The 27,708-nt window shown below is 35.4% G+C and overlaps 2 protein-coding genes across 4 annotated transcripts in view; one reads left to right on the top strand and one right to left on the bottom strand.

The window, feature by feature from the left end:
- LOC126754752 (protein N-terminal asparagine amidohydrolase) overlaps nt 1-27,708 on the bottom strand; it is a 93,182-nt gene that overhangs the window by 23,543 nt on the left and 41,931 nt on the right. For all 3 annotated transcript variants that reach the window (XR_007666419.1, XM_050466838.1, XM_050466837.1), the window contains exon 2: nt 15,940-16,055. The gene's annotated coding sequence lies outside the window, so the exon portion shown is untranslated. The remainder of the gene's footprint in view (nt 1-15,939; nt 16,056-27,708) is intronic.
- LOC126757642 (uncharacterized) overlaps nt 16,537-27,708 on the top strand; it is a 58,512-nt gene continuing 47,340 nt past the window's right edge. Inside the window, exon 1 of the mRNA XM_050471709.1 lies at nt 16,537-16,793. Coding sequence (XP_050327666.1) covers nt 16,537-16,793 — 257 coding nt within the window. The remainder of the gene's footprint in view (nt 16,794-27,708) is intronic.

The raw sequence follows: 27,708 nt of genomic DNA, 5'->3' as shown, positions 1-27,708 counted from the left end.
GAATTTACGGTTCGCGTTGTTCTAGTGGTATGCTTGCGACATGTCCTTTAAAAAAAAAAAACAGTCGACAGCTGTTTACTTTAGATTTCATACGCGTAAATCCATGATTGATCAGCTGTCATAATGTCATACACGTGTTTCGAAGCACTGTTATTATATTTTGTTAACATTTCTCTCGACCAATCGAGACGAGCTTTGTTTTGAGCGATTGACAAATTGTGTGGGTTCCAACGTGAACAAATTTTTTACATTCAAATGTTCATATATAATAGTTTTGAATATATGCTGGTCCCACTAACGCTTATATTTGTCTCAATTGCACGATAGGTCACATGACCATCTTGCACTATCAGTTTGCGCACAGCATCAATAGTTTCCGGAACAACAAATGATTTTCGACGACATTCACGAAATTCGTCTGGGAGTGATCTAAGACCTCGATTGTATTCACCATACCATCGATAAATACTGATCTTTGATAGAGTTTCATCGCCAAATTTGAATTAAGTTCATCGATGCACTGTTGCTGAGAGTCGAAAGTTGAAAAAAATAATATCGCGAAAATGATCGCGATTTAACTCCGTGTTTTGGTCGAGAAGATTATTTTAAGTTACTGTAAACAACATAATCGTTCAGAGCTAATAAAAATGTCAAACTTTACGATAAGATTGTGAGTTGCCAGATTGCAACACTAGGCCTGCCAAATTCTCCCGATTACTCTAATTGAAATTTGCTACGGTCTAACATCTGCTTTAGAATATCGACCTCATATATTGGGTAGTCGAAAAAGTATTTTCGTATTTTTAATAACTTTAACTTATTTTTTTTATATTTATACTACTAAATGGTTAAACAAATATGTACCATTTTGGTCGACCACTTTTTGCTATTTTTCCGATAGAGACATTATTCCAACAGTGTAAATCGAGATTTCGAAATTTCCAGAACGGAAGCGAGTGAATCATTGTTGTGCTACACGAACTGATGCAACATCGTCGCCGTAAACTTTATAAATTTCATTGGTGGCTTGTGTGGCATTCTTCCCTTTTTATACAAAAATTTCAAAATATAGCGAATTTCTTCATTATTTTCACTCATTTGTGAACAGCTGTAACTTTTTTTCAACTTCACCAAATTTAATTTTTGGTTAAATGAAGCTTAAAATCTCTCCAATTCCAACACTATATGGTATGACAGAATGTGATTGGTAGCACGGGAGTTATACGACCAGAACGACATCTATTGACAAAATACGAAAAGACTTTTTCGACCACCCAATAGAATGCACCTTGGTTTGATCACTGTTCCTAGCAATAACAAGTTTTTTTTCTGCCGAAACAGGCGCCCATCGGCAGGGAGTTGTAAAAAATCTTCGACGATTTAATACTTATAAGTCACAACATTTTTAGGACAATATTTTTGATTTTCGTAAAAAAGTAGTATCCCTATAGAAAACCATAAATTATGTACTGAATGCCAAAAAAGCCATTATAAATAGCTGAATATAGCAACAAATAAAAACCAGTGAATGTAAACAACTGCGAGTATAATACATATCTATATGTAGATGATTTGCAAAAATTTGCACGAGCAAACGAAGTATGTATGTATGTACATGTATATCGCTTGCTCAAAAAATTCCACAAATTTCAAAATAAATAAAAAAAAATCCCCTCAATGCATGCAATCATGTGAAAAACACACCAACAGTAGCAATGACAATATTAACAATTATTTTTAATAAAAACAACAATCACAAGGTAAATAATGAATAAATCAACATTTATACATAACAACCGCTCAACGAATCACAATTGCGATTGCGACATTAAGAATATGATAATTGAAATAACAGAGCAAAAATATGTGCACACAAGTACAACAAAAAGAGCAATATTTAAACAATAACAGGTTTTTTTTTTGTTTTCTGCAAAAAATTAATATATATTTCGTATACCCTTTACGTAATATACATAAGTTAAGAACTTATCAATTGATGATTTTTGTATTTTTTTTTTTTTTAATTAAAAACTGACTGTTGTTATTGCTTTTGCTTAAAAGAAATATATAAAATATTAAAAAAAAAATAGTCATCAAAGAAATAAAAGTTTACAAATAGAAATTCTTACATAAGTCGATCAACAAATGCTGTTTTTAATAGTGGCAAATCTTTGCCCGCTGAAAATCTTACCATAATGTAAGTATCCCGTCTAGAAAATAAACCCATTTCCAAAATTCTGATCAATTGGGGTTAATGCACACAAGTTTAATGAGATTGATACACTCTGGGATATAGTTTATGGTCAGCGCAGTTGTAAGGCATGAACCAACAAAATTATGCCGCAACCAACAAGTCAGCTCGATGTATTGGATCATTATAAAGCACGAAATTCTCAGTTTGGTTCTTTTTTCTTAGTTAAAATTTCTGTCAGGTATTACAATAGACTCGGTCTAATTAAAAACACTTCTCGGAACACTACTTTGTCCAACTATGTAGCATTCAAATCCTTAAAAGATGTCCTCACTCTTGAGATAAATCCAAAACTGGATTAATGAAACACCTTACAGAAGTCAGTACAGGAAGTCAAATGTATTGAATTGTGTTTTATAAATAATACTAGGGGATCCGGCCACGCGTTACTGTGGTATACATTCTATACTATTATTTATATAATAAACTATTCAATACAGTGAAAATTTTATTTACGCATAAAGGTAAACACGTTTTTGTCGGTATAAGAATCCAAAATATTGTACTTGAGGTTTAATTTTGAATATGTTCATACAAATAAATTTCTTTGGAAAAAATAAAGAATTTAAGGCAGCCTTTCAGTCCAGTTAATAGAGTTGTCCGCTTTATAGATTGTACTTAATAAACATTAATAATGTGCATGGTTAATGGAGATGTCCGCTTAATAGATCGCTTTCACTGTATTTTGTATTTATGAATTGTTTTTACTATCCTATATTCTAAGTTGGTTCGAACTGCATACAGTGTGCTAAATTTTACTAAAGTCGATTCAGTAGTTTAGGAGCCCATTGCGGACAAACAACGAGACAAATACTTTTTATATACAAGTTTCCTTCAGATATTAAATGTCATAAAATTCTCACTGGACAATCTATAAAGATAGCAGATTCTAACGCACCAGGTGCCACCAGGGGCGCAAGATTCAAAAAGTCCTGTTTACTTTAGAACACACCTTGTATAAGGAAGATAAATATTTACCCCATTCATTTATATGTATCTGGTTTAAAAATTTAACGAAAAAGTATTGTTGAATCATTTTTTCATCATAAGCACAAGTATTTGAGTTCTACAAAGCATTAAATGAAGGTCTTGAAATCATCAAATATTTTCCTCATCCCAGTCGTCCACCATCTTTGTTAATAACGATAACATCGAGAAAGTTAAAAAGTTAAAAATATAGTAGTAATTGTTATCTTATATCGACTTATCACATTTTGGTTAATGTTTTGGGTATGAAACTTCTCAAAACACGCCACAAAATACCTGAATCAATTCGTTGAAGGCGCTGAAGACCATCACATCCAAGGTTTATAACAAGAGTATCGAGAATTGGATTAAGAGGTGCAATCTATAATGCAGACAACTCTATTAACTGGACAGAAAGGCTGCCTTAAATTCTTTATTTTTTCCAATGAAATTATGAACATATTCAAAATTAAATTAAGAGTTGCTATGCTTTTATTGTGGTTCATACCCTTAAACTGAAGGCGATAATAAAAATGTATATTAAAATTCGTGAGAATACATTTTTAGATTTTTTTTCCATTCCGAGGCAATTTTGATAAAATGAATATCATTTTTTAGAGTATTTTCATTAGTGTTTTTTTATTATTATCCAATCGAATCACTAAAATTTCGGAAAAAGTAAGACAACAATTGCAAAGCTTACAAAATGATATTTTCATAGTTTGGATTTAAAGCTCTGATAGTTTCGATAGTCTCGATAGTTTTTTGACAATTTTTTATTGCTGAAGATAGCTCCTTAATTTTTAAATGGACATCGCTAAACTGACATCACATATTACAAATGACGTCACCATTATCTTTCAAAATATGAGTTTACAAGATTTTTTGATATTGACATAAAATTTCATCAATCATACATTTGAGGGGTTTTTAAGTAAAAAAATAATTCATGAGCGGTATATGATTCTAAAGAAAAACAGGCAACGCAAAATCGATATGAAAATGGCGATATGATTGTGGCCATTGTTGTAATCAATTCGCTCGTGTTATTGTTGTTTTGTGCTGATCTTTTTGCATGTGATTTTAACGGTTTTAATTTATATTAAAAAATTGGATTCAATCTTTCATTTAATTCATTTTTTGGTGCATTGTTGCTGTTTAAATGGCACTTATCATTGTTTTGTTGTTTTTCACTGCGGCGCGAGTACACTTCCAGCTCGTATGAGCCTTTGTTTGCAATCGCTGGCTGGCAGCGAACAGCTATGAGCACAACAAAAGCAACAAGAAGCAACAACTGTAAACCGTTTATGTTAATTAGCTTGACAATCTTTGCATTTGCAAGTCAAATATGTAAATAGTAAATGAAATTCAAATTTCAATCGGAACCAATGAATGCAATGAGTGAACAATTTAAAATTCCTAGCGAACAAAAGGAGGCAAAAATAAGAAAGAAAGAAAAACTAAAACAAAGTCTGCATTGGCGCACACAATGTAAATGTGTAGAATTAGAACGCGCATTATAACCAAGTATGTATGTATGTATGTGTATGTGTGGTTGTGTGCCTGGATTTGCATAAAAAATTCAGTTGAAAAATATCGAGTTTTCTAAACTGTCATTTTCACTTAGAAATCACCAGAAATTAGCACACACACATACATGCGCATGTTTTCCATTTCAAAGAAATTTCAAACTCCTCTCCTTCCTTCCACAGCTTGCAACAGCCTCACCTAAAAATGTGGCGACCAGTCGGTGAGTAAATAAATTTTACACTGCAACATTTTGGCCATGGCCACGAGCAACAACAACAAAAAGAAAATAAAAACTGGAGAAAAAATAAAAATAAAAACAAAGACAAAACAACAACAAGAATAACAGCAGTGGCACCAAAACGTGCCGCTGTTGCTGGTATCAGCAACCGAAAAGGATGTCATCAACCGCCAATTATAAATTGTGTCTTGTGACGATTGTTGTTGTTGTTTTCGGTGTTGTTATTGTTGCTAGCTGATTTTGCATTGCAGCGCTGCCGTGTGTTTGGCGTTTTTGGCCAAACTTTTGTGCGGGAATGTACAAATACGCTTGGTGTGTTGCAGCTAGCTGCTTGTAAATCTTTTCGCGACGAACTTGCATTTGTATGTTGAGCATGCGCAGACTCCTGCTTTGTTGTCGCTGCGATTAGTTTGGGCTTCTCATGAAATTAAAGCTCCTGTTTTTTTGCTTTTTTCATTATTTTGATTGTAGTTTCATTTTGTTAGTTATTTCTTATTTTACATGTTTCTTGTATTTACATATACACACATACATATATCTCTATGTAAGCATGAGCATCCACATAAAAGCTGGTGGCATGCAAATTTCTCGTCGCTTAGTTATGGATAGCCTGTCATCCTACACGATAAGCGTTGCAACAACAACAATAAAATGAAATAATAAATAAATCCAAATGCTACTGCGGCGATTTTATTCGATTTTAATATGCACTTGTTGTTATTATAGTTGTTTGGGTTTTAGTTTTTTTTGCATTCTTTTTGTGTTGACTCGATTGAGAAGCGCTTTTTATTCGTTTTATAGCGTGTTACCTACAAAAACAGCACTAAAATGAATTTCCTCTATAAACACACTTCCAAGAAAATTTTCGAGCTTGGTTTCATATTCAGGATCAGAGTGATTTTTTAATTTCCCGATTTTGAACCCATGACTCAACACGAAGATAAATAAAGCTGGTAGTGAATAAAAGTAGATTATTAGTCTTGAGAAGGAGAAAAGGCGATGGAAAGTTTTATACGCATGCATTTTGATCAGTCAGTTTGTATGACAGCTATATGCTATAGTAATCCGATCTGTACAATTCGCTTGGAGATTGCACAGTTGCCTTGGATAATAATCGTTGCCGAATTTCGTGAAGATATGTATCCTGTCAAAGAAAAAAGTTTTCATACGAAAACTTGATTTTGAGCGTTCAGTTTCATGGCAGCCATATCTTTTAGTATTCCGATATCGACTGTTTCGACAAAAGTGCTGCTTCATGGGGAGAAGAAGAAGTGTGCAGTGTGAAGTGTGAATTTCATATCTATATCTCAAAAACTGAGGGACTTCTGGTGTAACAAGCTTCACGGCAAACTGCTCAAGTCATAAAAATGAAGAACCTGGTTGTGTTAGCTGTAAGAGGTCGCGATCGTTTGTGATGTGGTCAGATTTTCGTAACATCACAAGTTCTTTTATTGTTTGGATGTTGAATTTGATTTTTTGACAATACAGCAGTTCGAGAGTAAGGCTGGAGCCTGAGTTTCTCCCTATTGATCATATTAAACCAGCAGCATTCTTAGCGAGCTTTTTAAAACTCTTGATAAGTTCTAAAACTCAAACAAATGTGGTGAATAAGTGCTTGGTAGCTACACGGAGCAAAAGCCGATACTGTTTGATTACTTTAGACTAACTCGCCAGTAAAGCAATATTGAGATGGAGTAAGAAGACCAGAGCGGAAGCATTTTAGTTCAGGAGTATAATGAAAAAATAAAATAAAATCAACGCTCTTCTCGATAAGACAACTCTTATTCGGCATTTAAGTCGGATTTTGTAGATCCAACACTTACGGACATACGTATCTGGAACTGCCATCAGTGTCTGCTAATACAATTCCTAAGCATTTTCTCAAGATATTTAATGAGTGCGGTAAAATAGAACAGTTTCAGACTCCCTTTCTAAAAGCCTTAGATTTCAAATATTTGCTGTATTTTCCGCTGCAAAAATAGCTAAAAATAACTTTCGAATCAATAATAAGTAATTATCCGAAATACAGTAGATTTCAATAGTAGTTATGTCCCGCTGTTTATTCGACAAAATTCCAGCCAATATCATTTGCCGGACGTTCACCCATTATGAGTAATACCGAATATTGATGACTACTCGGCACTCATTTTACCTCACTTCACTACAGCTGTGCAACAATATGAAGTATTAGGAACAACAATATCTGTTGGCTTGCCTTACAGCTTCACTCACCCAAATAGTTCTCCAGTGCAGCTGACTATACAGTGGAGTTAAAGATAATTTTGTATGAGATATGGAAAAATGTTAAAAAATAGGTAATAAAAAATATATAAAAAATTAAAAAAATAACAAAAGTGTGAAGTTTTTATACAAAAATCTGCAGAAAATTCTTGACCGCGGCCTTCATTCACAGATCTTGCTTTTTATGCAATCGTTCGTTCGAAGTAAGCGCGAATGAAAAGAAATGATCTTGTCAATGTCAACAGTTGAGACTGAACATCATTAATCATGACGCGCGGCTCTAAATTATGCCATTTTCACGTGCTTTATTGTGTTGAAGACGTTCTTTTTTCATTTTCCACCCAATTTGGAAGCTATTCAAGCAAATAGTTCTTATTGAATTTGTTTGTTTGACTCGTTTTCTGAAGAACCTGAGGGAATTGTAAGGGAATATGTGCTTGTGTTTCCATTTTAAGGTGGAAGATGCAGCTGAGAGCAGCGTTATTAAGGTAGAACGAATGAAAGTGTGTGGAAAAGTTGTAAAATCACATGCCTTTGAAAGAAGATTAAAAAAAATTAGATAAATAAAAAGCGCATGCGAAATAAAATGGTTAACATAACACGATCAACACAAATCGCAGATCGCATTCGTAATCAAATGAATCTCCTACAAATTGCAGTGGTACAAATCTGCACCTTCGAGCAAAAAGCGGAGGAAAACAACAACAGGCTACAAGTGAACAGACAAGTAACAACACAGCTAGTATAAAAGAAAAAAATGGTGAAGAAATTGCAAATGTTGAGAAGTGTTTTAGTAGCTACAGGGTGATACAAAGAAATTAAATAAAAAAAATAAAAAATAAAGTTTGGAAACTTTTCTTGTGACCTTTTGACCAAAAATTGTCCAAAATCTAACCAAAACTGTTCAAGCCCCTAGGTACCGAATATGTGTACCCCAGTATCTTTAGTTAACTTTTGACCCAAAATATCGATCAATATGTGAGATATTCAATTGAAATTCAGACAGAATCCTTTCCGGATATTAGTACCACTGTGTATAAAAAAGGTTTAATCGGGTCTATAGTATTCTTCCCTGAGCTCCCATATACCCAATATAAAGATTTTCGAACTTCCAGGTAACTTTGTGCTTAATATATCGGCCAATATTTGAGTTATTTCAATGAAAATTTCAGAAGATGTTTTACTCATAACTGTGTATCTTTGTACCTAAAAATAAGTAAAATTTGGCGAAAACTTGGCCTAACCCCCATATAACTATTACCAGGATTTTCGAACATTCGGCTGACTTTGCTCCATATTATTGATGATTGTACGTGAGGTGTCTTAATGAAACCCTGGGAACATTTTTTTTTGTGTAGGCTATGTGAATTATAAAATTGCTTAGATTTCGATCTTCTGTTTGACGTTTTCCTTCTTAAGGTATTTCCCTGACATTGATTCTTGCAAGTTGCAAGGGTATAAAATGTTCGGTTGCACCCGAGCTTAGCCCTTTACTTGTTTATATTAGATTAGATTAATTTTTGAAATTTCGGAAACACTTGGAATACTTAACTTATGGAAACTCTCCAAATTTCAAGGCCAATAAAATTGAAGTCCGCTTTTCCATAGAAAACCTCCGAGTTTCACACTAACCACAATTATACAACGGCAGAGCGTTTAAAACAAAGTACGAATTAAAGAAAACAACAATAAAAAAGCGATCAGCAAGTTTAGGACTTTCATTTATCGCAACAACAAGCGTAAACATTGGCAACAAGCAAAGCACAAAGTCAACTGTGACATGCAAAGTATGTAACAACAACCGAAAAAATCTTACTGGAACATCACGATTCTCAATGATGCTAAAATGGTACTTTCTGGCCAAAACAAAAGGCTAAAATTAACAAAAAAATTAAACCAGTTGCTACTACATACATTTTATGGCGCTTCTCTAACACAGTTTTCTTTCCTTGCCCCTTCTCTGCGCTAACCGTATTTTCGACTCAATCGAAGTTTAAGGCAGATTCAAATACGGATCTTCGTTCTCAGACACAAGTTGTGGCAGAAGTGTTGGCAGCTCGAGAAATGTACACATGTGAGTTCTTTTTCGAACAAATTCCTACTTTTCCTTGCATTTTTGCTTTTGTTTTTACGAGTGAGTCTGAGTACAAGGTAGCAAGCAAACAGAAAGCAATTCGCATGCGCACTGAAACCCAATTAAATTGTCTGTCTAACTGTCGCCCCGCAGCCATTTGTTTTTGCGGAATGTCTAAATATTTCGTGGATTTGAGTGCGAGTGTGGAAAATTTTGTAAAAAAAATTAAACGAAGTTAATATACTTTTACGAAAGAAGGCCCATTTTTTAGAAAATAAAAATATTTAATACTGTTATTTTTAATAAAGATCTTAAAAAAGTATATTGTGAAGTCATACGATCCGGATGTCTGAAACTATGAGATTCAGCGGCATGCGGTAAGACTCCCACTCTTACTGCATGAACCTCGACCACACAGTGCCCAGTTGGAACACCTACAACCATTTAAAGATGGAACTTGCTGCGAGCGAAGAGTTCCCTAGACCTCTTACGGTTTACCATTGGTCAGAAGGACCAGGTGCTGGCAGTTGGTCAACGTTGGCTGAGCTGGTTTAAGGCTAAAAGAGTTCAGTAGTGAACGACAACAAGCCAATGTTCCCCTTTCGCTGTTATTGAAACTGAAGTATCTGTATATGGAAGTTTCTGGACACATTTTTCGAGGAAGTTTAACTAAATTTTAATCTTTGGAAAAAGTTCGGGTAAGCAAGCGTTATGTATGATAAAGTCTAGGTAGAACTTCTAAAATTTTAAGTTACTTACTTTCCTAAAGTGATGATTTCATAAAGTGATGGTTTTTGGTTTTTAATGAAGTTTCCAAAAAAATAGAATTTTTAGCTTAGGATAAGGGAATTATAAGATTATTAGAGAAGACACCGCATACGCGGTTATAGCCGAGTTTACATACAATAGCGCGCCAAACGTTCTTCCTTCAAGCTGTTGGGCGGTAGTTGGAGATTCCAAGTGTACCCAGCTCCTTCTCCACCTGGTCCTTCCAATGGAGTGGAGGTCTTTTTCTTCCTTTGCTTCCCTCGGTGGATACTGCGTCGAACACTTTTAAAGCTGGGGCGTTTTCATCTATTTGGACGACATGACCTAGCCAATGTAGCCGGTGTCCTTAAATTCGCTCAACTAGAACAATAACTCCTACAGGTCATCGTTCCATCGAATGCGATATTCGCAATTGTCAATGCGCAAAGTGCTATAAATCTTCCGCAGAACCTTTCTCTCTAAAACTCGTAACGTCGACTCATCAGATGTTGTCATCGTCCATGCCTCTGCACCATATAGCAGGTCGGGAATAATGGGTGACTTTTAGTATAGAGTTTGGCTGGTCGAGAAGGGACTTTATTTCTCAATTGCCAGCTCAGTTCGAAGAAGCACCTATGGGCAAGAGTTATTCTGCGTCGGATTTCGAGGGTGACATTGTTGTTGCTATTAATACTGGTTCCAATATAGGCGAAATTATCTACGACGTCGAAGTTATGACTTTCAACAGTGACGTGGGAACCGATTCGCGAGTGCGACGACTGTTTGTTTGATGACAGAAGATATTTCGTCTTTTCCTCGTTCACTACCATATCCATTTGCTTCGCTTCCTTATCCATTCTGGAGAAAGCAAAACTAAAGACGCGGTAGTTGATGATAATGATATCACATAGAAGATTGTACCTTCTCTATGCAGCCGCGCGATAGGAAGTCTTCTTCTCTGAAAGCTCGCTTGGTATCGATTGGCTCGGAGCGGTCCTTCCCTATCCTGACGACGCTTTTGGTAATGCTCAACGTCAGTTTACACTACCGTATTCGTTTTAAGGGGATATCAAATTCAGAAATAGCCGCTTCTTTAATTATATCCCCTTAAAAAAGCTCTTTTCACTGTATTCAAATTTGTTCCAAATGTCGCATACACAACCTCCGCTTTGCTCTACTTTTCGGGCATTATGCAGATACATTTCAACACTCTTTCATTGTATACAATATATTTATATAAGGTGTATACATACACCTATATATAGTATGTGGTGCATGGGTGTTTCGGCACGCACTTCATACATATCTCATAATTCCGCGCTAATTTGCGCTGCCAACACTAATTGCGTAGATATTTTTAAAACAAATTCGAAATTTCCGGAAACACCTTTAAAATAGTTGTAACAGGCCAATGTGGCATAGCAGCAAAACAAACACAAATAACTGTCTTAAAAGCTCAAATAAAATAAAATCAAAATGGAGAGGAGGGCAAAAATGCCAAGCGCGCGAACAGCAGACGGCCCAGTCGTTAAATCAAACAAGCCGAGCGAGCGCCCAGGCAGCCATTGCGGCAGGCTGAATGCCGCTCGTGCGCCGGTGGAACTGAAGGTGTTTGGAAGCGTTTTAAGTGCTCCAGTGGAGGTGGTGCGTGTGTGTATGAACGAAATGGGTACGATATGAGCTGTAGCCTGTAGCATTTATGGTTTATGAGATTTTCGCCTGCAACACTCCCACTAGCCCAAGAGCCGAAGCCTTTATGCAACAAGCCAATATAAACGGTTCGGAAAAATTGCTATTTAAAAATGGGTATGAAATAGAAGTACAAATAGCGCGCGCGGCACAGTGGGTTTTGGGCGAGAAAATGTGACTTTTTGGGTATATAATTTTTCTAATAGAGGCTAAAATTGGTAATTTATATTTTTTAGGTTATGTTAAGGCTTAAAGGATACAGTTTGCAATAGTTTTCGTGAAACTCTCTCTTAAAATTTATTTATAAGACTAGAAGAGTATATGTTGTTGTTGTAGCGGCAAAAAACATTCCTGAAATAATTTCGAGACATGGTGGCTAGTAAACAGTTCTTGGTCAAAGAGATGGTACTCTTTTTGAAAAAAAAAATTAAGCTTTATCGGGACGAGTCGAGCAAGAACGCATTTCATACCCAAAATATCCACCGAAATCATTCGAACCGACTCGCGAGAGTTATCGAGCTCTTTTGACATCTTTTTAAAACTTGCCTGACGATTTGCAAGCCCCATATCCTTCACTTTTTTCATATTTTCATCAGTTGAAGAGGTCGAAAGTCGACCCGAACGAGGCATGTATGTCTTCAACGATCTCTCGAACATCATTGAAGGCTTTGTACTCCTCGCAGGTTTGTGTTTGTGATAAAATTTAAACACCGTAAGCCTTTTCCAATATTCGCAACGATTCCGCACACGAAATTTGGTTAGAAATACAAACGGGTCCGCTCCGGTTACTTAGACCCGCCTGTCGTGGGAACGGTATACAAGTATATACGTAAACTTCGTCGATTTAGTACACATTTTATGCGAAAAAAAGAAGAAATTGAGGCTAGGTCGGAGTGGTGAAAAAATTGGTCGATTATTAGGGTTAATTTATCAAAATGATTTTTATGCTATGTTTTAGGTTAGATTTCTGTGTGTATAGTTCCCCTTTCATGCTTGAGGTCCATAAAGACTTCAAAATTTTCCAAAATTATGAAGGTCGGTACCACTGTGCCACTGCGGGATAAGATGAACCAGGGTATCATACTTGGCGTGTTAACAAATATGAAATTGTTGAGGTTATGTAGAAATAAAAATGTTTTAGTTGTACTACAAATTTGTTGTTGTAAGTACTATTTCTTTAAATACCATGGATATATGGATTGTTGGCAACGACTAAGCACCTAAAATAGTTGTAACGCGAAGAAGAGTTGCCATTTACATTCAATACGCGCCAGCAGAAAATCTCATAAACTACAAAGGTAACAACAACAAGAACAACTGTGATAGGTAGGGGCATGTATGTAAGTGTGTGAGAGTAACGACGAAACATATGTGCCGCCAAACGCCTCCTTTTCCATGTAACCGCTCATAATAATTTCTTTTAGCAGCTGTTATTGTTGTTGTCATTGTTATTGTTGTTCAATTTTCTACAAACAAAAGTCGTTCATTGTATGCAGCGTCGACGTGGTTAGTGACTTTTTCCGGCTTTCGCTTGCCGATCTCGACTTGGAAGAGTGAAAAGTAAATAACAACAACAACAATACTGTTGGCAACTTCAAGGAGTGAGCTATTGTTGTTGTTGTTGGCAACAAGCGCATCCGTTTCAAGCTTCGTATAGCGCATAGCGCACGCCAACAACAAGTACAACAACAACAAATAATACACTACAATAGCAACAACTACAACAACAACTATTTTTAGTTAATGTCGGCAACACAGAGTCGTTCCCTCACAATTATCTCTATACAAAAAATATTTGCGCGTACACACACACACACACACAAACACAAGTGGAATGGAGGCAGCCAGTGGTGTGCGCCTGCGCAACCTCACAGCATCTTTAAAGACGCTTGAATACGGTGTATTTACTGTACATAAAATAAAAACCGCAATAAAGCATAAAAATAAAATTGCTAAAAGTAAACTCGCCTGAGCGGGTGGCGATCGCGAGCGAGCGGGCATGCCGGAGCAGGCGGCCGCCAGACTGAAACTGTAATTTATATCATTCGGCCGCAGCCAACCGCGTCCGTGTCTATTGCCAACTCAGTTAGTTAGTCAGTTAGTTAGGCGCATTGCAACAGCGTCGCGCTATAAAACTTCAAATTTCATTGTATCCACACAAAGCAGAGTTAGCCAGGCATGCGCACGCTCGCAGGCTCCAATCGAATTCGAATTCGGCTTTGACTTTTTTATGCCAGTTGCTGGCAGTGCAATACAGTGTTTTGCAGCGAACGCCAGAGACACGCCTCTATCGCTGCGCTGCGATCTAGTTCGCCGGTGACGAGCGAGTTTTTATTTGCTGTCTGTCTGTCTGCCAGAGTCTATGGCGCACGGTTTTCCGCGTTTGCCCACTTGCCTTTGGAAGCATAGAGGTGCATCGAGCCGCTCACAAGCCGCGCGATTATTTCGCTTTATTGGTCTACAGCTGATAGCCGGTGGACGTGTGCAGAAGATTCCACCAACACCAATTGCAAAATGCTGACTGAATCTTTTTTTGCTAACAGTTTTTGGTGAAATTACTTAGAAAATAGATCTATGTGAGTGATAGGCCCACTAGTGTTGCGTGGACTAGAGAGGAATACCCTGTGGAGAAAACTTAAATATGCTCCACTTGTATGAAGTTTTTGTGATGGTAAGGTACAAAAATTTACTAAATAGATGAGTAATATCAGTGCAGTGAGACCTAGATATTTAATAAACTCGTCATACAGACCAGAATCATCCGCGTTATTACGCAAATTTTATAAAATTAATAGCTTTATTCAATCTTCTAAAAGTAGTGTTGACTTAGATCAGCGAATTAAAAGATAGCGGCTACGCTGGCTAGGGCATGTCGTTGGAAGGGATGAAAACACTCCAGCTCTGAGAGTATTCGGCGAAGTATCCGCCGGCGCAAGCAGATGAAGAAAAAGACCTCCAATCCGTCGGAAAGACCAGGTGAAGAAAGACCTGGCTACACTTAGAATCTCCAATTGGCGCCAAACAGCGAAAGAAAGACTGGCGCGCTGTTGTAAACTCGGCTATAACCGCGTGTCTGCGCCAATAAAAAAGAAGAAAAGTAGTGTACGAGAAGGAGTGTACGGTGAAGGTGCGCTCACTAACGTTCACTCCCTCCGCCGAAGACGCCATCACAAGAGATTTAGTATCATGTAGTACATTCTCATAGACATTTACTGTTACTCAGCCCAAACGGACCGTCTCAAAGATCGTTTGAATGCTGATATATAGCGACTATTATCCTTTGTCAAAAATTAGTTGAACGTTCGCCTTCTAACATTGGCAGACTGCTGATTGAAGATGCGTGAGACATCAGGTATCCCCAAAGGTTACGTTCTGCATGAAATGTTTGGCATAAGATCACTGTCGGCGCGATGCGTGCCTCGTTAGCTTGCTCCAGACAACAAGCGCAAGCGTAAACTAGTTCGCAATAGCCTTAGATACTGTTTAAGAACATTCCGAATAAGCTTCTACGTCGTTTCGTGACCTTCGACGGATATGGATTCTCTGGTACATACCAGAAATTAAGGAAAAGTCGAAACAGATGATTTTATCCGGCGAGCCTGCTACGAAGTAGGCGAAGACAGGGTGATGGACATCATTTTTTGGATGTGATCTATATCTATTACCTAGAGAAGGGCAAAACACCCACAGGGCTCTACTATGACGAATTATTGGATCGTTTTGTCGTCAAATTGCATATTCTACCACGACATCACAGTTTACATATATTGCTTGACTACGCAATGGTACACACTTTCTTTAAGGTGGTCGATTTTATCTAGGTCAAGTAATTTTCAACCACACTTCTATTTCTAGGTTTTGAATAATTTTTTTATATTTTTAGTAGATAATATAGAAACCTCGATTGAATTTCTGCCACGAAAAAGCTTCCTAGAAGAGTACTAACTTTCGGGCATTAAGAGCTTTTACCGATTGCGGTGAAGTTTCGTAAAGCATCTGAGAAATCTGAAATCTGAGCAAACGTGTCTACTAAGCCATTTCAGTATATATTTACAAATATTTCGGAATATATACTGTTTTAATGCCCTATTATTCTTTAACTTATACCATATCAATTCCTAAAATGTACATTGAAACATACACGTCTTTATATCCGAAAAAATCCCGAATATTTATGTATACATATGTATGTCTATCACTTACCATCCACATCAATTCCGTTTATCGACAGCGGATGTTCCACAACAACACATCCTTCAACTTTTACGCTGCCAAAACTGTTTCAGTTATGTCACAGTGTGTGCGCTTGTTGTTTATAGCTGCAAAAAGGATTAAGAAAAGTGTGTATGTAGTTGAAACTAAATTTAATTATAAATTCAAAGCACATGTGTACACACATACATATATGTTCATATGTGTGTATATATAAATTTCGAATTTGCTTATTGGAAGCAGGATAATAGTTTGCACGGATTTGAAAACAAAATAAAAATCAATAGCCAATCAGCTTAACAAGAAGTTATTCAATGAATATTTTAACTAATTTCCGGTGGCATATGCAAATGTGTGGGTGTTTTGTGGTCAGTGTGGCGAAAAGCAGGAAATTAAATTTGATAAAATACGGATGATAACTAAGATGAATAATTTCTAAAAGTAAAGTTAATACAAAGGGGCAGCACAAAGGGGAAAGCGGACGTGAGAGCTAATGAAGAGGTGTTTTCGGAATATCAATTTGATAATATTTTAATAAAATTACGAATTTATTTATTAGAAGACAAAAATTTTTAAGTAAAAGAAATTATGATTTTAGTTAATGACGAATATGATGTGGACGTGTCCAGAAAGCTTGTAGAAAGACGACTGAACGAGGCTCAACTTTTGGGACCGGAAGAAACCACCACTGTCAAAACGCCACATCAAAATTCGACTGGCATTTGCAAATGCCTGCAGAGACAAAACAGCACAATTTTGGATGAATGTGAAACCAAGATAAATACGATGGGTCCAGATGGAAAGACATTTGAACGTCACCCACAAGGTCAAGTACTTAGTCCTAGGTATGCTAAAAAAAACCATTAAGCTCGGCGGAGACAGTATCATGGTCTGGTTTCATGGCATATCGTCGGGCCTATTGTTCGAAAAAATGGTAAAATGGACCGGTTTCAGTATTTTGATATACGGAAAAATAAAATGCAACCATTTATATTTGAATCCATGCCCAAAAACTGTACATTTATGCAAGACAATGATCAGAAGCAGACGCAAAGGTAGTAAATCATTGGCTCGACAATGAAAATCTAAGAATATTAGATGGGCCTGTGCAAAGCCCGGACATAAATCCAAAAAAAATTTGTGGTATGATGTCAAGACCAAAATAGCAAGGAAAAAATTAAAAAAATGTGATGATTTATAGGCAGCAATTGAGGAGGCTTGGTATTCAATGCATATAGTACAAAAACCTAACGGAGTAAGCAATCTTATGCAATTTTTTAATAATTTTTATAAATTTGTGTACCTTTTTGTAAACACTTTTAAGATTGTGCTATTTATGTGTCCCAGCATTGCTTATTGTTCAACGCAACACTACAATCTCCGACCGTATTTTTCAGATCGCACTACTATAGCATATAGCTGCCTTAAAAATTGACCGAACAAAATAAAGTTATATTCACATGTGAACGGTGTTATAATTCCGTGCAATCGAAGATAACAGCTTTACTTGTTTTCATATTTAATTACAATACTAAAAATAAAAAAATCTGTGAAAACTGGAAGAACTTAATTATCTCATTTTTTTCAATCTCGTTTTTTCCATCCAACTTGTATGTAAATCACTTTTAGACGCTTTTCCGTGGATTAATAATCAAATGGCGCCCATAGTTGATGTTTAATAAATGTTATTATCATATACTCACACACTTACAAACAAATTACGGTAAGATATGCACTTCTTAGTTGCCGCTCTAGTACAAAGGCAATTAGTGCAATAACAATGCAGTTATGTTTGTTATTAATGATAGTTTTATTAGCAATGTATACATATGTAAATACTTATTTATATAGGTATATACATACATACATATCTCTCAGTTTGTTTGACACTTGTTTGAGCTGCTTCATGTCACCGCTCACTCTATTTACAAGACAACAATTAGCCGAGCGCTGTCATTGAGAGCTTATTGCGCAAACGCCTGTGATTGGCCAAGCTGTTAACGGTGTACATACATATTTATCTATGTATGCAATGGATATGTATCCAATCAGATCGTTGTAAATATGATATAGTACTGTGTTAAGACAATAGTATGGTTCTAGAAGCTTTATTTGTTAAATACGATTGGTGAGAGGACACTAGAGAGAGTTTCATGGAAATAGGTATATTTTTTGTTGTAAAAAATATCTGTACAGCCAGAAGAAAAGAGAGGAAATTGTTTCCAAAATCGTGATGCTTTTATAAAATACATATGTACATATATACTAGGCATTTCGAAACTTTATTTTCGTTTCTAAGAGGAAATTGGAATTTAATTTACTTATATGGTATATTTCCTTTAGTACATAAGATCTAACTTTCAAAAGGTAGGTTATAACTGCTGTTATTGTAAAGTGATTAGATGCATTTTGTCTTAGTTCTGCGTCAAATGTTTTTTTATTATTCGTTTGTAAATTATGTGAGATCTTAAGAGTACTCAAGGCGATGAACCCAGCAGACTTTTAAAAGAGGTTACTTTGAATAAAATAGTTCTGCAAAATGAAATTGGTTGAGATACTCTAAAGATAGTAAAGAAACTTTTTAGACATAACGTCCATAAAAATTTGAATATTTCGAAAACTCTGTGCAACGTAGGACTGTACGAACTCACAAGAAACTGACACTCTCAGAAATCAATGAAAATGGTGTAAAAATTGAAAGAATTTGACTTCTAATTGCTTGCGCATGCAATATAAGTAGTCTCTAGATCAAGCCAAAGGCTCTACTCAGACCGCATGCGAATGAACGCTGATAAGAAATTAAGCAATACTGACGAGAAAATCGTAGACACGAAGGCTTATTTTGAAGAAAAAGATAAATATATAGTGCAGCAAACGGCAAATCGTACCTCAAAAAACGGGTTGGAAAAGTTGAAAAATCATTAAAATCGATGTCTGCTATTTTAAATATTAAAATCGAATTTAGTCAAAAAAGATTTTTTTCTGTTTAGAAGATTACATTATTTTCAGACACTGTATAATCTGGTTCAACAGTAAAAAAAAATTAATTTTGGTTAGAACCTCGCTTCCACTTGATTTAATAACTAAATTATAACCTCTTTTATAATATTTCTGCCTTAACAACGTACGAAAAGCAATCACGAATTTGCCTTTTATGAAGTTAATCGAGTAAAACCAAAAATTAGTTCAAGCATTACGCCAATACTTAACAGCAATTCCATAGCACATTAACACTTTAAGATAATACATAAATACATAAGAATATACATGTAAATTCCCACACTAAGTTCACATATTCGGCAAATACAGTTATGTGTAAAATATTAAGATCACTAAGCAAACTTTGGTGGCAGATCACAGAGATACTTGAGTGATTGCTTCGTTTCCCTACAGAAATGGTGTTATAAGGAGCATACATAAAGGAAGGTTGAAAAACAAAAACTGGGGGTTCGACTGAAAAAACATTAGAAAGCAACGGCGTTAACTTCCGCTGAATTTTTTATAACTTAAAGAATCTTTAACTTGATTTTGATAGGTCAGTTTGTATGGAAGAAACTATATCCTGTTTGGAACATAATTGAAAAAGTGTTAATTATAATAAATCCAAATGTTGATATATTCTCAGTCCCGAATGCCGAGACCGGAAACTGTTCCATTATGAATAGCGAGTATGGGTAGACTTACATGTTTGAAATAACCGAAAGTCATCGAAATTAACTTGTTTAGTAAGTCAGCATACCACAGACAAGTATTCCGATATTGGCTTTTTAAGGAATAAATCGATATATGTCTTTTAAGGGGTTTTATAGTAATTTTGAAAAAAAAATTAAGTAAAGTCAGTACGGTAGAACATGTCAGGCTCCAAAATTTAGAAAGAAGCAATATAATATTATTGATTGATGTTTATAACTTGTTTAATTCAACTATTGGTTAGTTCTAACGGTCTTTTTGGTTGGATTCGATGCATATTCCTCTAAAAACTTCAATTGCTTTTGGTCGTTGTGTGTTGACACCATTTTTCCTTCGAATTCGGCTTCATTCCCTTATGAGTTTGGAAAAAAGACTTCTGATATACCTATTATTTATTACAATACTGTACATGGACCTAAGTTTAGATACAGCATACCCGTGCAACCATTTTTTTGACGGCTAACAATCAACAAGAGTGTCTTCACGAGTTCTTTACGCCTTTTTTTGGTGAACAATAATGGTTAGAATGAATGAAAAGGAACAGTGCAAAAAAGCAACATTCATAGAACCATAATAATTTTTTTATGATGCGGTTTCAAGCGAAAAAATCGGTAACAAGCTGAAAATGAGTTGTTTAAGAAGCTGCGATGATGCCAGCGAAGGTGAGCTGACGCGAGCAAGTGTAAGAAGCTGCGCAAAGTGGAGCGACGAGCACTTACGGCCTGAAACGTAATTGTTGTAATTACTTGTGTTATTAGCTTTTTTGTTGTGTTAATTTTTGGTTTTACTGCCGATTTTAAAGTGATGCTCGCTTTAATGGATGCTTTAGTTCTAATTTAGTTTTTAGTTTGGCGCAGAGAAAACACTTAAAATATTTTCGAAATTTTTGTTTTAACGTCTTCACATGCTTTTGGCTTTTATTTTCATATTTATGTGTTTTTACATATTTTTTTGTTTTTTTTTCTTAACTTTTGTTGCAAGCTAATTTTATATGGCGAAACTTGTCACTGTCGCTTTGAGTCTTTATTACAGTAGTTTAGCAACCACTTTTGTTATTGTTGTACTTCTAGTAACTAAATATGTAAGCATTATGGTCTATTGCTACACTCTACGTTGGCTTGTTGACTCATGGAGCATCAAATGCTCGGGTGCAACAAATGCGACGGGGTTAAGGAGTTGTACAATTTGTCTTCTTGCTGCCTTCTGAAAGTGCCACACACAGCAGCCCGCTATTCAGCAATATAAATATGTTTGTGTGTGTATGCAAATGGCCAACTACATTTTTATGGATCACCACTTAACTGTATTTCATGTGGTAGCATCTCTAAGTGCTTGCACCCAGTTATGTTAATAAATAGTAAATATGTGTATTTTTGTGGTGCTTTATTGCGTTGTATGCCAAATGTCAGATAAAAATCACCTAAAAACTGCTACTTCATTTATTTGACACTCGAAAATTTCCTCTAGGCATCACTTGGATTACGAGCAATTGTAATAGTCTAATTTATTGAAGGCAAACCTAACAACCAGGTTGCGATTTTGACCATAAAAATGTTGATGTGCATGTGTATTGGTGTGTGTGTGCGTTTGAGGTTTGGTAATTGGCAAATACACCCCTTTCGAGTAGCTGTCACTCTTATTTCATGGCGTTGCAAAGGTATTTGTAATACAAGTAAAGGTAAATTAATTAAATCGGTTGTAGAGTTGCGTATATACTATAACACATATGTACATGTAGGTGCAATTGCTGAACAGAGTTGCCACTTTTACATTAATAACTTGTCTTAGAAAATGCATAAAAAAACATTTCTTGGGTTAAGTTGGGATGAATTGCGAAGAAGCTAGAAATACTTCCATTTTTAGATTGAAATGAGATTTCGGACCCGATAAAACATTTTAAAATAGATCGCAATCTATATAATATGTCCGCCTGAACGGAAATACATATAATACATAACGACCGAAAAATGTTTCAAATTTTTCCCCTTTTTTGAAATAACGTATTTTTTGAGTTACAGTCTTCAACCCTATCCAGCAACTCAGTGGATTTCGTAAAACCATGCTTTTTAAGTTGGAGCATTGAGAGCCTTGGCATTGTCCCGCCTCACACGGCTGAAGGATAATAATGTTCCAGCGTCTCATCATCCTCCGCGCATACTCTCTATTCCCTCAACTCCATTTTCCTATTTTCTGAAGGTGGATCCTAAGGGTAGGTGCCCCTACAATGTTACTAACCTCTATTTGGTCTGCCCACCATCAACACTACCCCAAAGTAAATTTGTGGTATGCCCTGTGTTGCTTCTGTTCCATGACCTGAGATGTTCCACTAGGGTCCATTGCTTAAAACCATTCTTAAAAGAGCTAAATGGTCTGGGGCAGCTTAGGAGTTGATGTTCACCGAGTTACTGATAGTCTAGATTTTGTCTACTTGCATAGCTTAACACTGGAAGACTTAGTATTGGCGCTACGGTTAGTCTTAATTGCAATTTGACTATCCACTAGCAGGTTTATGGACTTGCTGGTTTGACTAGAGGCCCATTTAACACCTTCGGCTTGAAAGACGGAATTGTAGTCAATAGTTTGAAGCGTTTATAGATTACTACAAAAGAAGGTTGCTCCTGTTCCTATTCCACAATTTGATGCGTCATTGAATATCTCGATCACATAACCATTGAACCATTCTTCGCTGTTGGGGAATAAAAATGTTGTGTTTTGCTTCCTCATGGCTCTCGCTTCTCATTCATTAACAAGTTCGAGAATGATACCATGTCAATCGCTTTTTTAAGGCTGCCACACTGGGTGTGTTCCTTAAATTTCATAGTAAGGTTGTTCGAGAAATATTAAAAAGGCGACAGATGGAGTAAAAATTTAGTTAAATAAATTCTTCTTGGAATCGTCTATGCGATTACAAGTTCAGTGTGAACTTTGTAATACCAGCAACTCGATAATTTACCCGAAGTGTACATTAATCTGTATTAGAACGTCCTGTAAAAAGAATTGCCATCCGCGATCATTCTCACAATTTTTTGAAACCAATATTGTCTCTTTATGAATTTTATAAGTTCGTTTTGAAAAAACCGAATTTATTATGGAGGGTTTTGGATATTCATTGTGAAAAGGTTACTGGGCCATAACTGTAAGACTGTGAATACTCCACACTTACATGTTAAGTTTTAAGAAAAACTGAGGTGCCTTTGCTTCTAAGATTCAATGCAGTACTACTATACAGGTTTCAAAGGATTCCTTATACTACATATATATATATTTAAATACAAACATCGTCTAAAAAATATGACATTTTTTAGTCGAATCTAAAGCTAACCTAACATTATTGGAATTAGGAGGTATTACGCTTTCTGACTTTCAAGATTATGTTTCAGATACAACCCGTCAAAAATCGTCGCTTGAACTTGCCACACGAAAAGTAAGCTCAAGATTTGTGGAAATTTTTTGCACTTGGCAACTCTGACTTCGGCAACCCAATCACAAAATCTAATCTTACGAAACTATTGAAATCTCAAACGGCATTTGGCACCCACTCCAAAAACATCTCGCTATAAAATAGCTACTCGTCCATTTGTTGTCCAATTACTTTCAAACTTTAATTTGTCAATGGTCATCGAAGCTACCGCACAAGGAGACATACAAAAGTACACTGCAGTCAGTGTGTAGTTCTTGCTGCTTGTTCACAGCGATGTCTTCATGTTGTCGTTCTTAACCCATTCATGTAAACTGTCCTTTATGTTGCTGTCATTCATTTCGGAAGGTAAAGGGTGTATGGATGTTTGACTGCTCAGTTTAAGCATATAACATACTCGTATTTACAGTTACTTATTAATAGTGTTTGTTGTTGCAGTGAAATTGGTTAGTTTAGAGTTTATTGATGGGCTGGCATTTGTTTGGCTTAGCAGCATGTGGTTCTCGGTCAATTTATGGTATAACATTTAGACGTGTATTAGAAGAAAGAGATATGGAGAAGAAATAAAGGATGTTTTTGGCAGGTAAGCGTTGCTACGCTGAGGATTAATATGAGCAATAAGCGGAATAGTTTTGGGTTTTTTTGAAAAATTAAAGAGGGAAATAGAGGAGAGTGATATAGAAAAGAATATTTGCCATTGGGAACTTAATTAGAATAAGAAAGAAGTTTTTAATGCAAAAAGGTTTTAAAATTTATAAATTTATCAGTAAATATGTATATATGTACATATTATTATAATTTATTGCTTTTAAAATTTAAATATATTTTTGTCTTTGAAAAATTTGAAACGGAATCAGGCGAAGGATTGTTATCATCGGTTTTAAAAATTAAAAATAATAATTATTAATATTAAAATTTATTATTAAAGACATTAATTGTCAGAAAACCCCGAAAAAAATATCTACAATACACATATGTACATTATAAATGTTTATTTAAAATTTAAATTTAAAAAATTAGAATAAAGAGCTTGTTTACGTTGGATCCAAATAAAATCTGCTTTGCAATTAACGAACATCCTTTTGTTCTTGCAGCGATATCAGACTCTTCTTAGCAACAATAAAATAAATATACATACAGATATATAAGAAATATGTTTGTTATTTATGACTGGGATTTTGCACCAAAATAAACCATTTCCAATTGAAATCATCATTTCGAAAATGATAAGCCTTAAGTATTTATAAATTATTTAAACAAACCGCTGATATACATACATATATGAAATATATTATATATTGTATCGATATGTTTATTTACTTAATTTTTTAAGTATTTATATTTCAATAAAATATATTGTTTATAAATACTTATGTGTAATGATCACATGCTTGATAGGCATTTTAAGCTCATATAAAGCTACAGAACAGCATTCTTAAACGAGCAGATGAAGTGATATACATATGTGTACATATATACATAAGTATATGCTTCTCAATAAACATAAAAATCAAGAAAATTAAAATTTCATAACATTGAATAGTGAATACTAAGTGTTAGTGATAACACCAACCGATAGTGGGTGTTGCAATAATTGAAACCAAAACTAACTATGACTAAGGGACAGCTAAGTATATAATACTGTGGGCAAAAAATAGTAAGACTTTTTCTTTTAAATATCGCTCGAGAACCCATTTGTTGAAATTTTTTCTTTCTGGGTGAGTATATCTGTGCCAAATATCACATCAAAATAATAATTAGTGTTTTGTAGAGATCATAATGGTATCGTTTAAATATCAGAAGGTTCATTGAAACCCCATTTTGAAAGATCAGAAAGCACGTTTGGTTCCAACGATTCAAAAACAGCATGACGTTAACGTCTATGAAACAAAGCTTTCCGAATACAGGGATATCATCAAAAGTATTATTTCTGGCAATGAGTCTCGGATTTATGCTTACGACCCGGAAAAAGACGATCAATCGGCCGAATATCATGGCAAAGGGGAGCCGAAGTCGAAAAAACCACGTCAAAGCAGGTAAAAAATCAAGGTTATCTTGACAGTTTTCTTCGATTATCGAGGTGTGGTGCACTTCGAATTCCTTCCAACCGGCCAAACTGTCAACAAGGAATACTATTTTGAATGTTATGCGTCGCTTGCGTGAAGCTGTTCGTAAAAATAGGCCGGAATTATGAGCCGACAACTATTGAACGATGATAATGCAAGTGAGTTTTTCATCAACCACCATATTCGCCTGATTTAGCTCCGAACGCTCCGGGGAAATCGTTTTGAGTCAATTGAAGACGTCGCTACGTGTATTGGAGGTTATTCGGGAAATTGACTTTAGCAACTGTTCCGAGGATTGGAAAAAACGTTGGCACAAGAGTATTAGGACCAAGGGGGATTATTTTGAGGGAAACCACATAGATTTGGAAGAACAAATTAAGAATTTTAAAATTATGAACAAAGTCTTACTTTTATTTACTCATATTAGTAGTAAACAGCCGCGTACATATAAACTATTGACATTCGGGGCTGGGTTAAAACTTGTCAATTATTCTTAATGCGCTCCACACAAAAGAAAAAGGCGTTTGAAAAAAGATTTAGTAAAAGTCCAATTTCCAAATTATTTTCGTATCTTAAGAATGTCTTTAAAATATTTCTAATGACGAAGAAAGTCTGAATGTAAGGAGGGAAAGATAGATCTTAATGGAAAATATTTTGAAAAAGAATAAAGCGATTTTGTTCTGTAATCGCAAAATATAAACGGCAACCCTCGTATTTATACATACATACATATTTGAAGAGCACACAATACAATTTTTAAAGAAATTTTTTAAATATTTTTTATTTGCATGCTATCTTAAATATAAGGTCCTGCGTTGGTACACTGATTAGAGCGGGAAATATTCTACGGAGCATTCTGAACAACTTTGCCTATAGGTCTAAAAACGGTATCAAGCCAGACTTTTATTATTTTATTCGTAATTGGCACGGCAAATTATCAGATTTTGTAGAAAAATTTGATAGTGATCGGCATATTTTCTCCGAGTAATCACTCAAAGAAATGTGAAAAATGTAGTTTTGAGAAAAATACGCCTCTAAAAATATTGATGAAACTTATTGAACCGACGAGCTTCTTATTTTAGAAGGCCGTAAATCAAAAATAATTTGAGATATTGAATTAAAACTGGATAATGTTATTTTTAATGGTATAACCTATCGAAATATGAAAAGCGTTTTTTTCACGCTAGTGTGTGCTCCTTAAAAGCCTTTACATTTTCAAAATTTTCAAAAAATATATGTATAATATTTAATGGAAATATAAAAAAAGATTATATATAAAAGTTTGCATATCTGTAAATATTGATATTTTATAATTTATTTAATATTATGGAATATAAATATCACTTTTATTTTTAAACTGCCAGAATTGATAAGGATTATAATGAAAAAGTTTTACAACAAAAAATAATTTGATTATTTTACTATTTACAAAGAAACATACAAACAAGCAAATGTAAGTTTAAATATTACATTGTGTATGAACTTCGGAATATGATGGAACCGACTATATATAAGCATGATGAATCTAAACGACTAAACGAGGTTTCTAATTCACGGAACTATAAATATTAAAAATGAGTCAATAATTTCATAAACAAAATTGTAAAAAAAATTAATTGTTTACACAAAATACAAAGCACAAAATTGAGAAAAACAAGTGGTGCCCGTCCAACCAGCTCTAAGCACACTTTGGAAAATGCCAACGTTCCGCAAACTCCAACCAAACTTCAGACACTATTTGCACTGCTATCAATCAACTCTCCACGATAAGTCGAACAAGTTAATTTTCAAACGATTTGACTTAAGTGAACAAGCTCGTCTGCCTTACGCTACGCTACGCTTCGTGAACTGCGCAGAAATCAAATCAAATCGAGCGAAAAAAGTGGGAAAAATTGCTAAAATTATATGAAGCGTGCGACTTGCGATCACAAAATATGATCGCCGCATGATTATCATGATCAGCACAGAGATGATCCAGCCTGTGCAGCACTTGTAACTATGCAGCGATACCCAACGAGTATATCTATTGTAGCATCTTCATCAGCGCGCGATCACTTTTGGCGACGAGCAAGGTGCGCATGCGCACGATCACCTGGCTGGCTGGCGTACAGCAAGCCAACGGAGGAGGACTGGCTTGCAGTGCTCACACTGAAACTTGTTCTGAAAACTACTGACAAAGGAAAGCCTGTGCAACAACGCCTGCAACGCTTCATTTCGATCGTAACAAAGTGATTGATCGTCGCGGATAACACATGACGACGCATTACATATTATATGATCGTTGAAAGCTTTTTGTGCGCAAATTGTGGGCTTGCAAAAAAAAAATGCATTTTTATTTCGTCACAAGAAAAAAGTTTGCAATAAAAAACATATTTATTTATGTTTAAATGTAGCTACACGCAAAAGACAGCGTGTAGAACAAGCTAACTGCGATCATAGTGGCGACCTGCACAATTCGCCAACGCCGATCAGCAGACGCAGCAACAACATGGCATTTTTTGCCGCTACACTGGCAGCATGAAGACGTGATATTGCAGCAGCAGCGGCTGCAAAAAATGGTCGAAGAAAAAGGAAAAATGCGCTCTG

Source organism: Bactrocera neohumeralis, chromosome 4, assembly GCF_024586455.1.
Source record: "Bactrocera neohumeralis isolate Rockhampton chromosome 4, APGP_CSIRO_Bneo_wtdbg2-racon-allhic-juicebox.fasta_v2, whole genome shotgun sequence".
Taxonomy (NCBI): Eukaryota; Metazoa; Arthropoda; class Insecta; order Diptera; family Tephritidae; genus Bactrocera; species Bactrocera neohumeralis.
The sequence above is the reverse complement of the archived record's forward strand: the minus strand, read 5'-3'. Positions and strand labels throughout refer to the sequence as shown.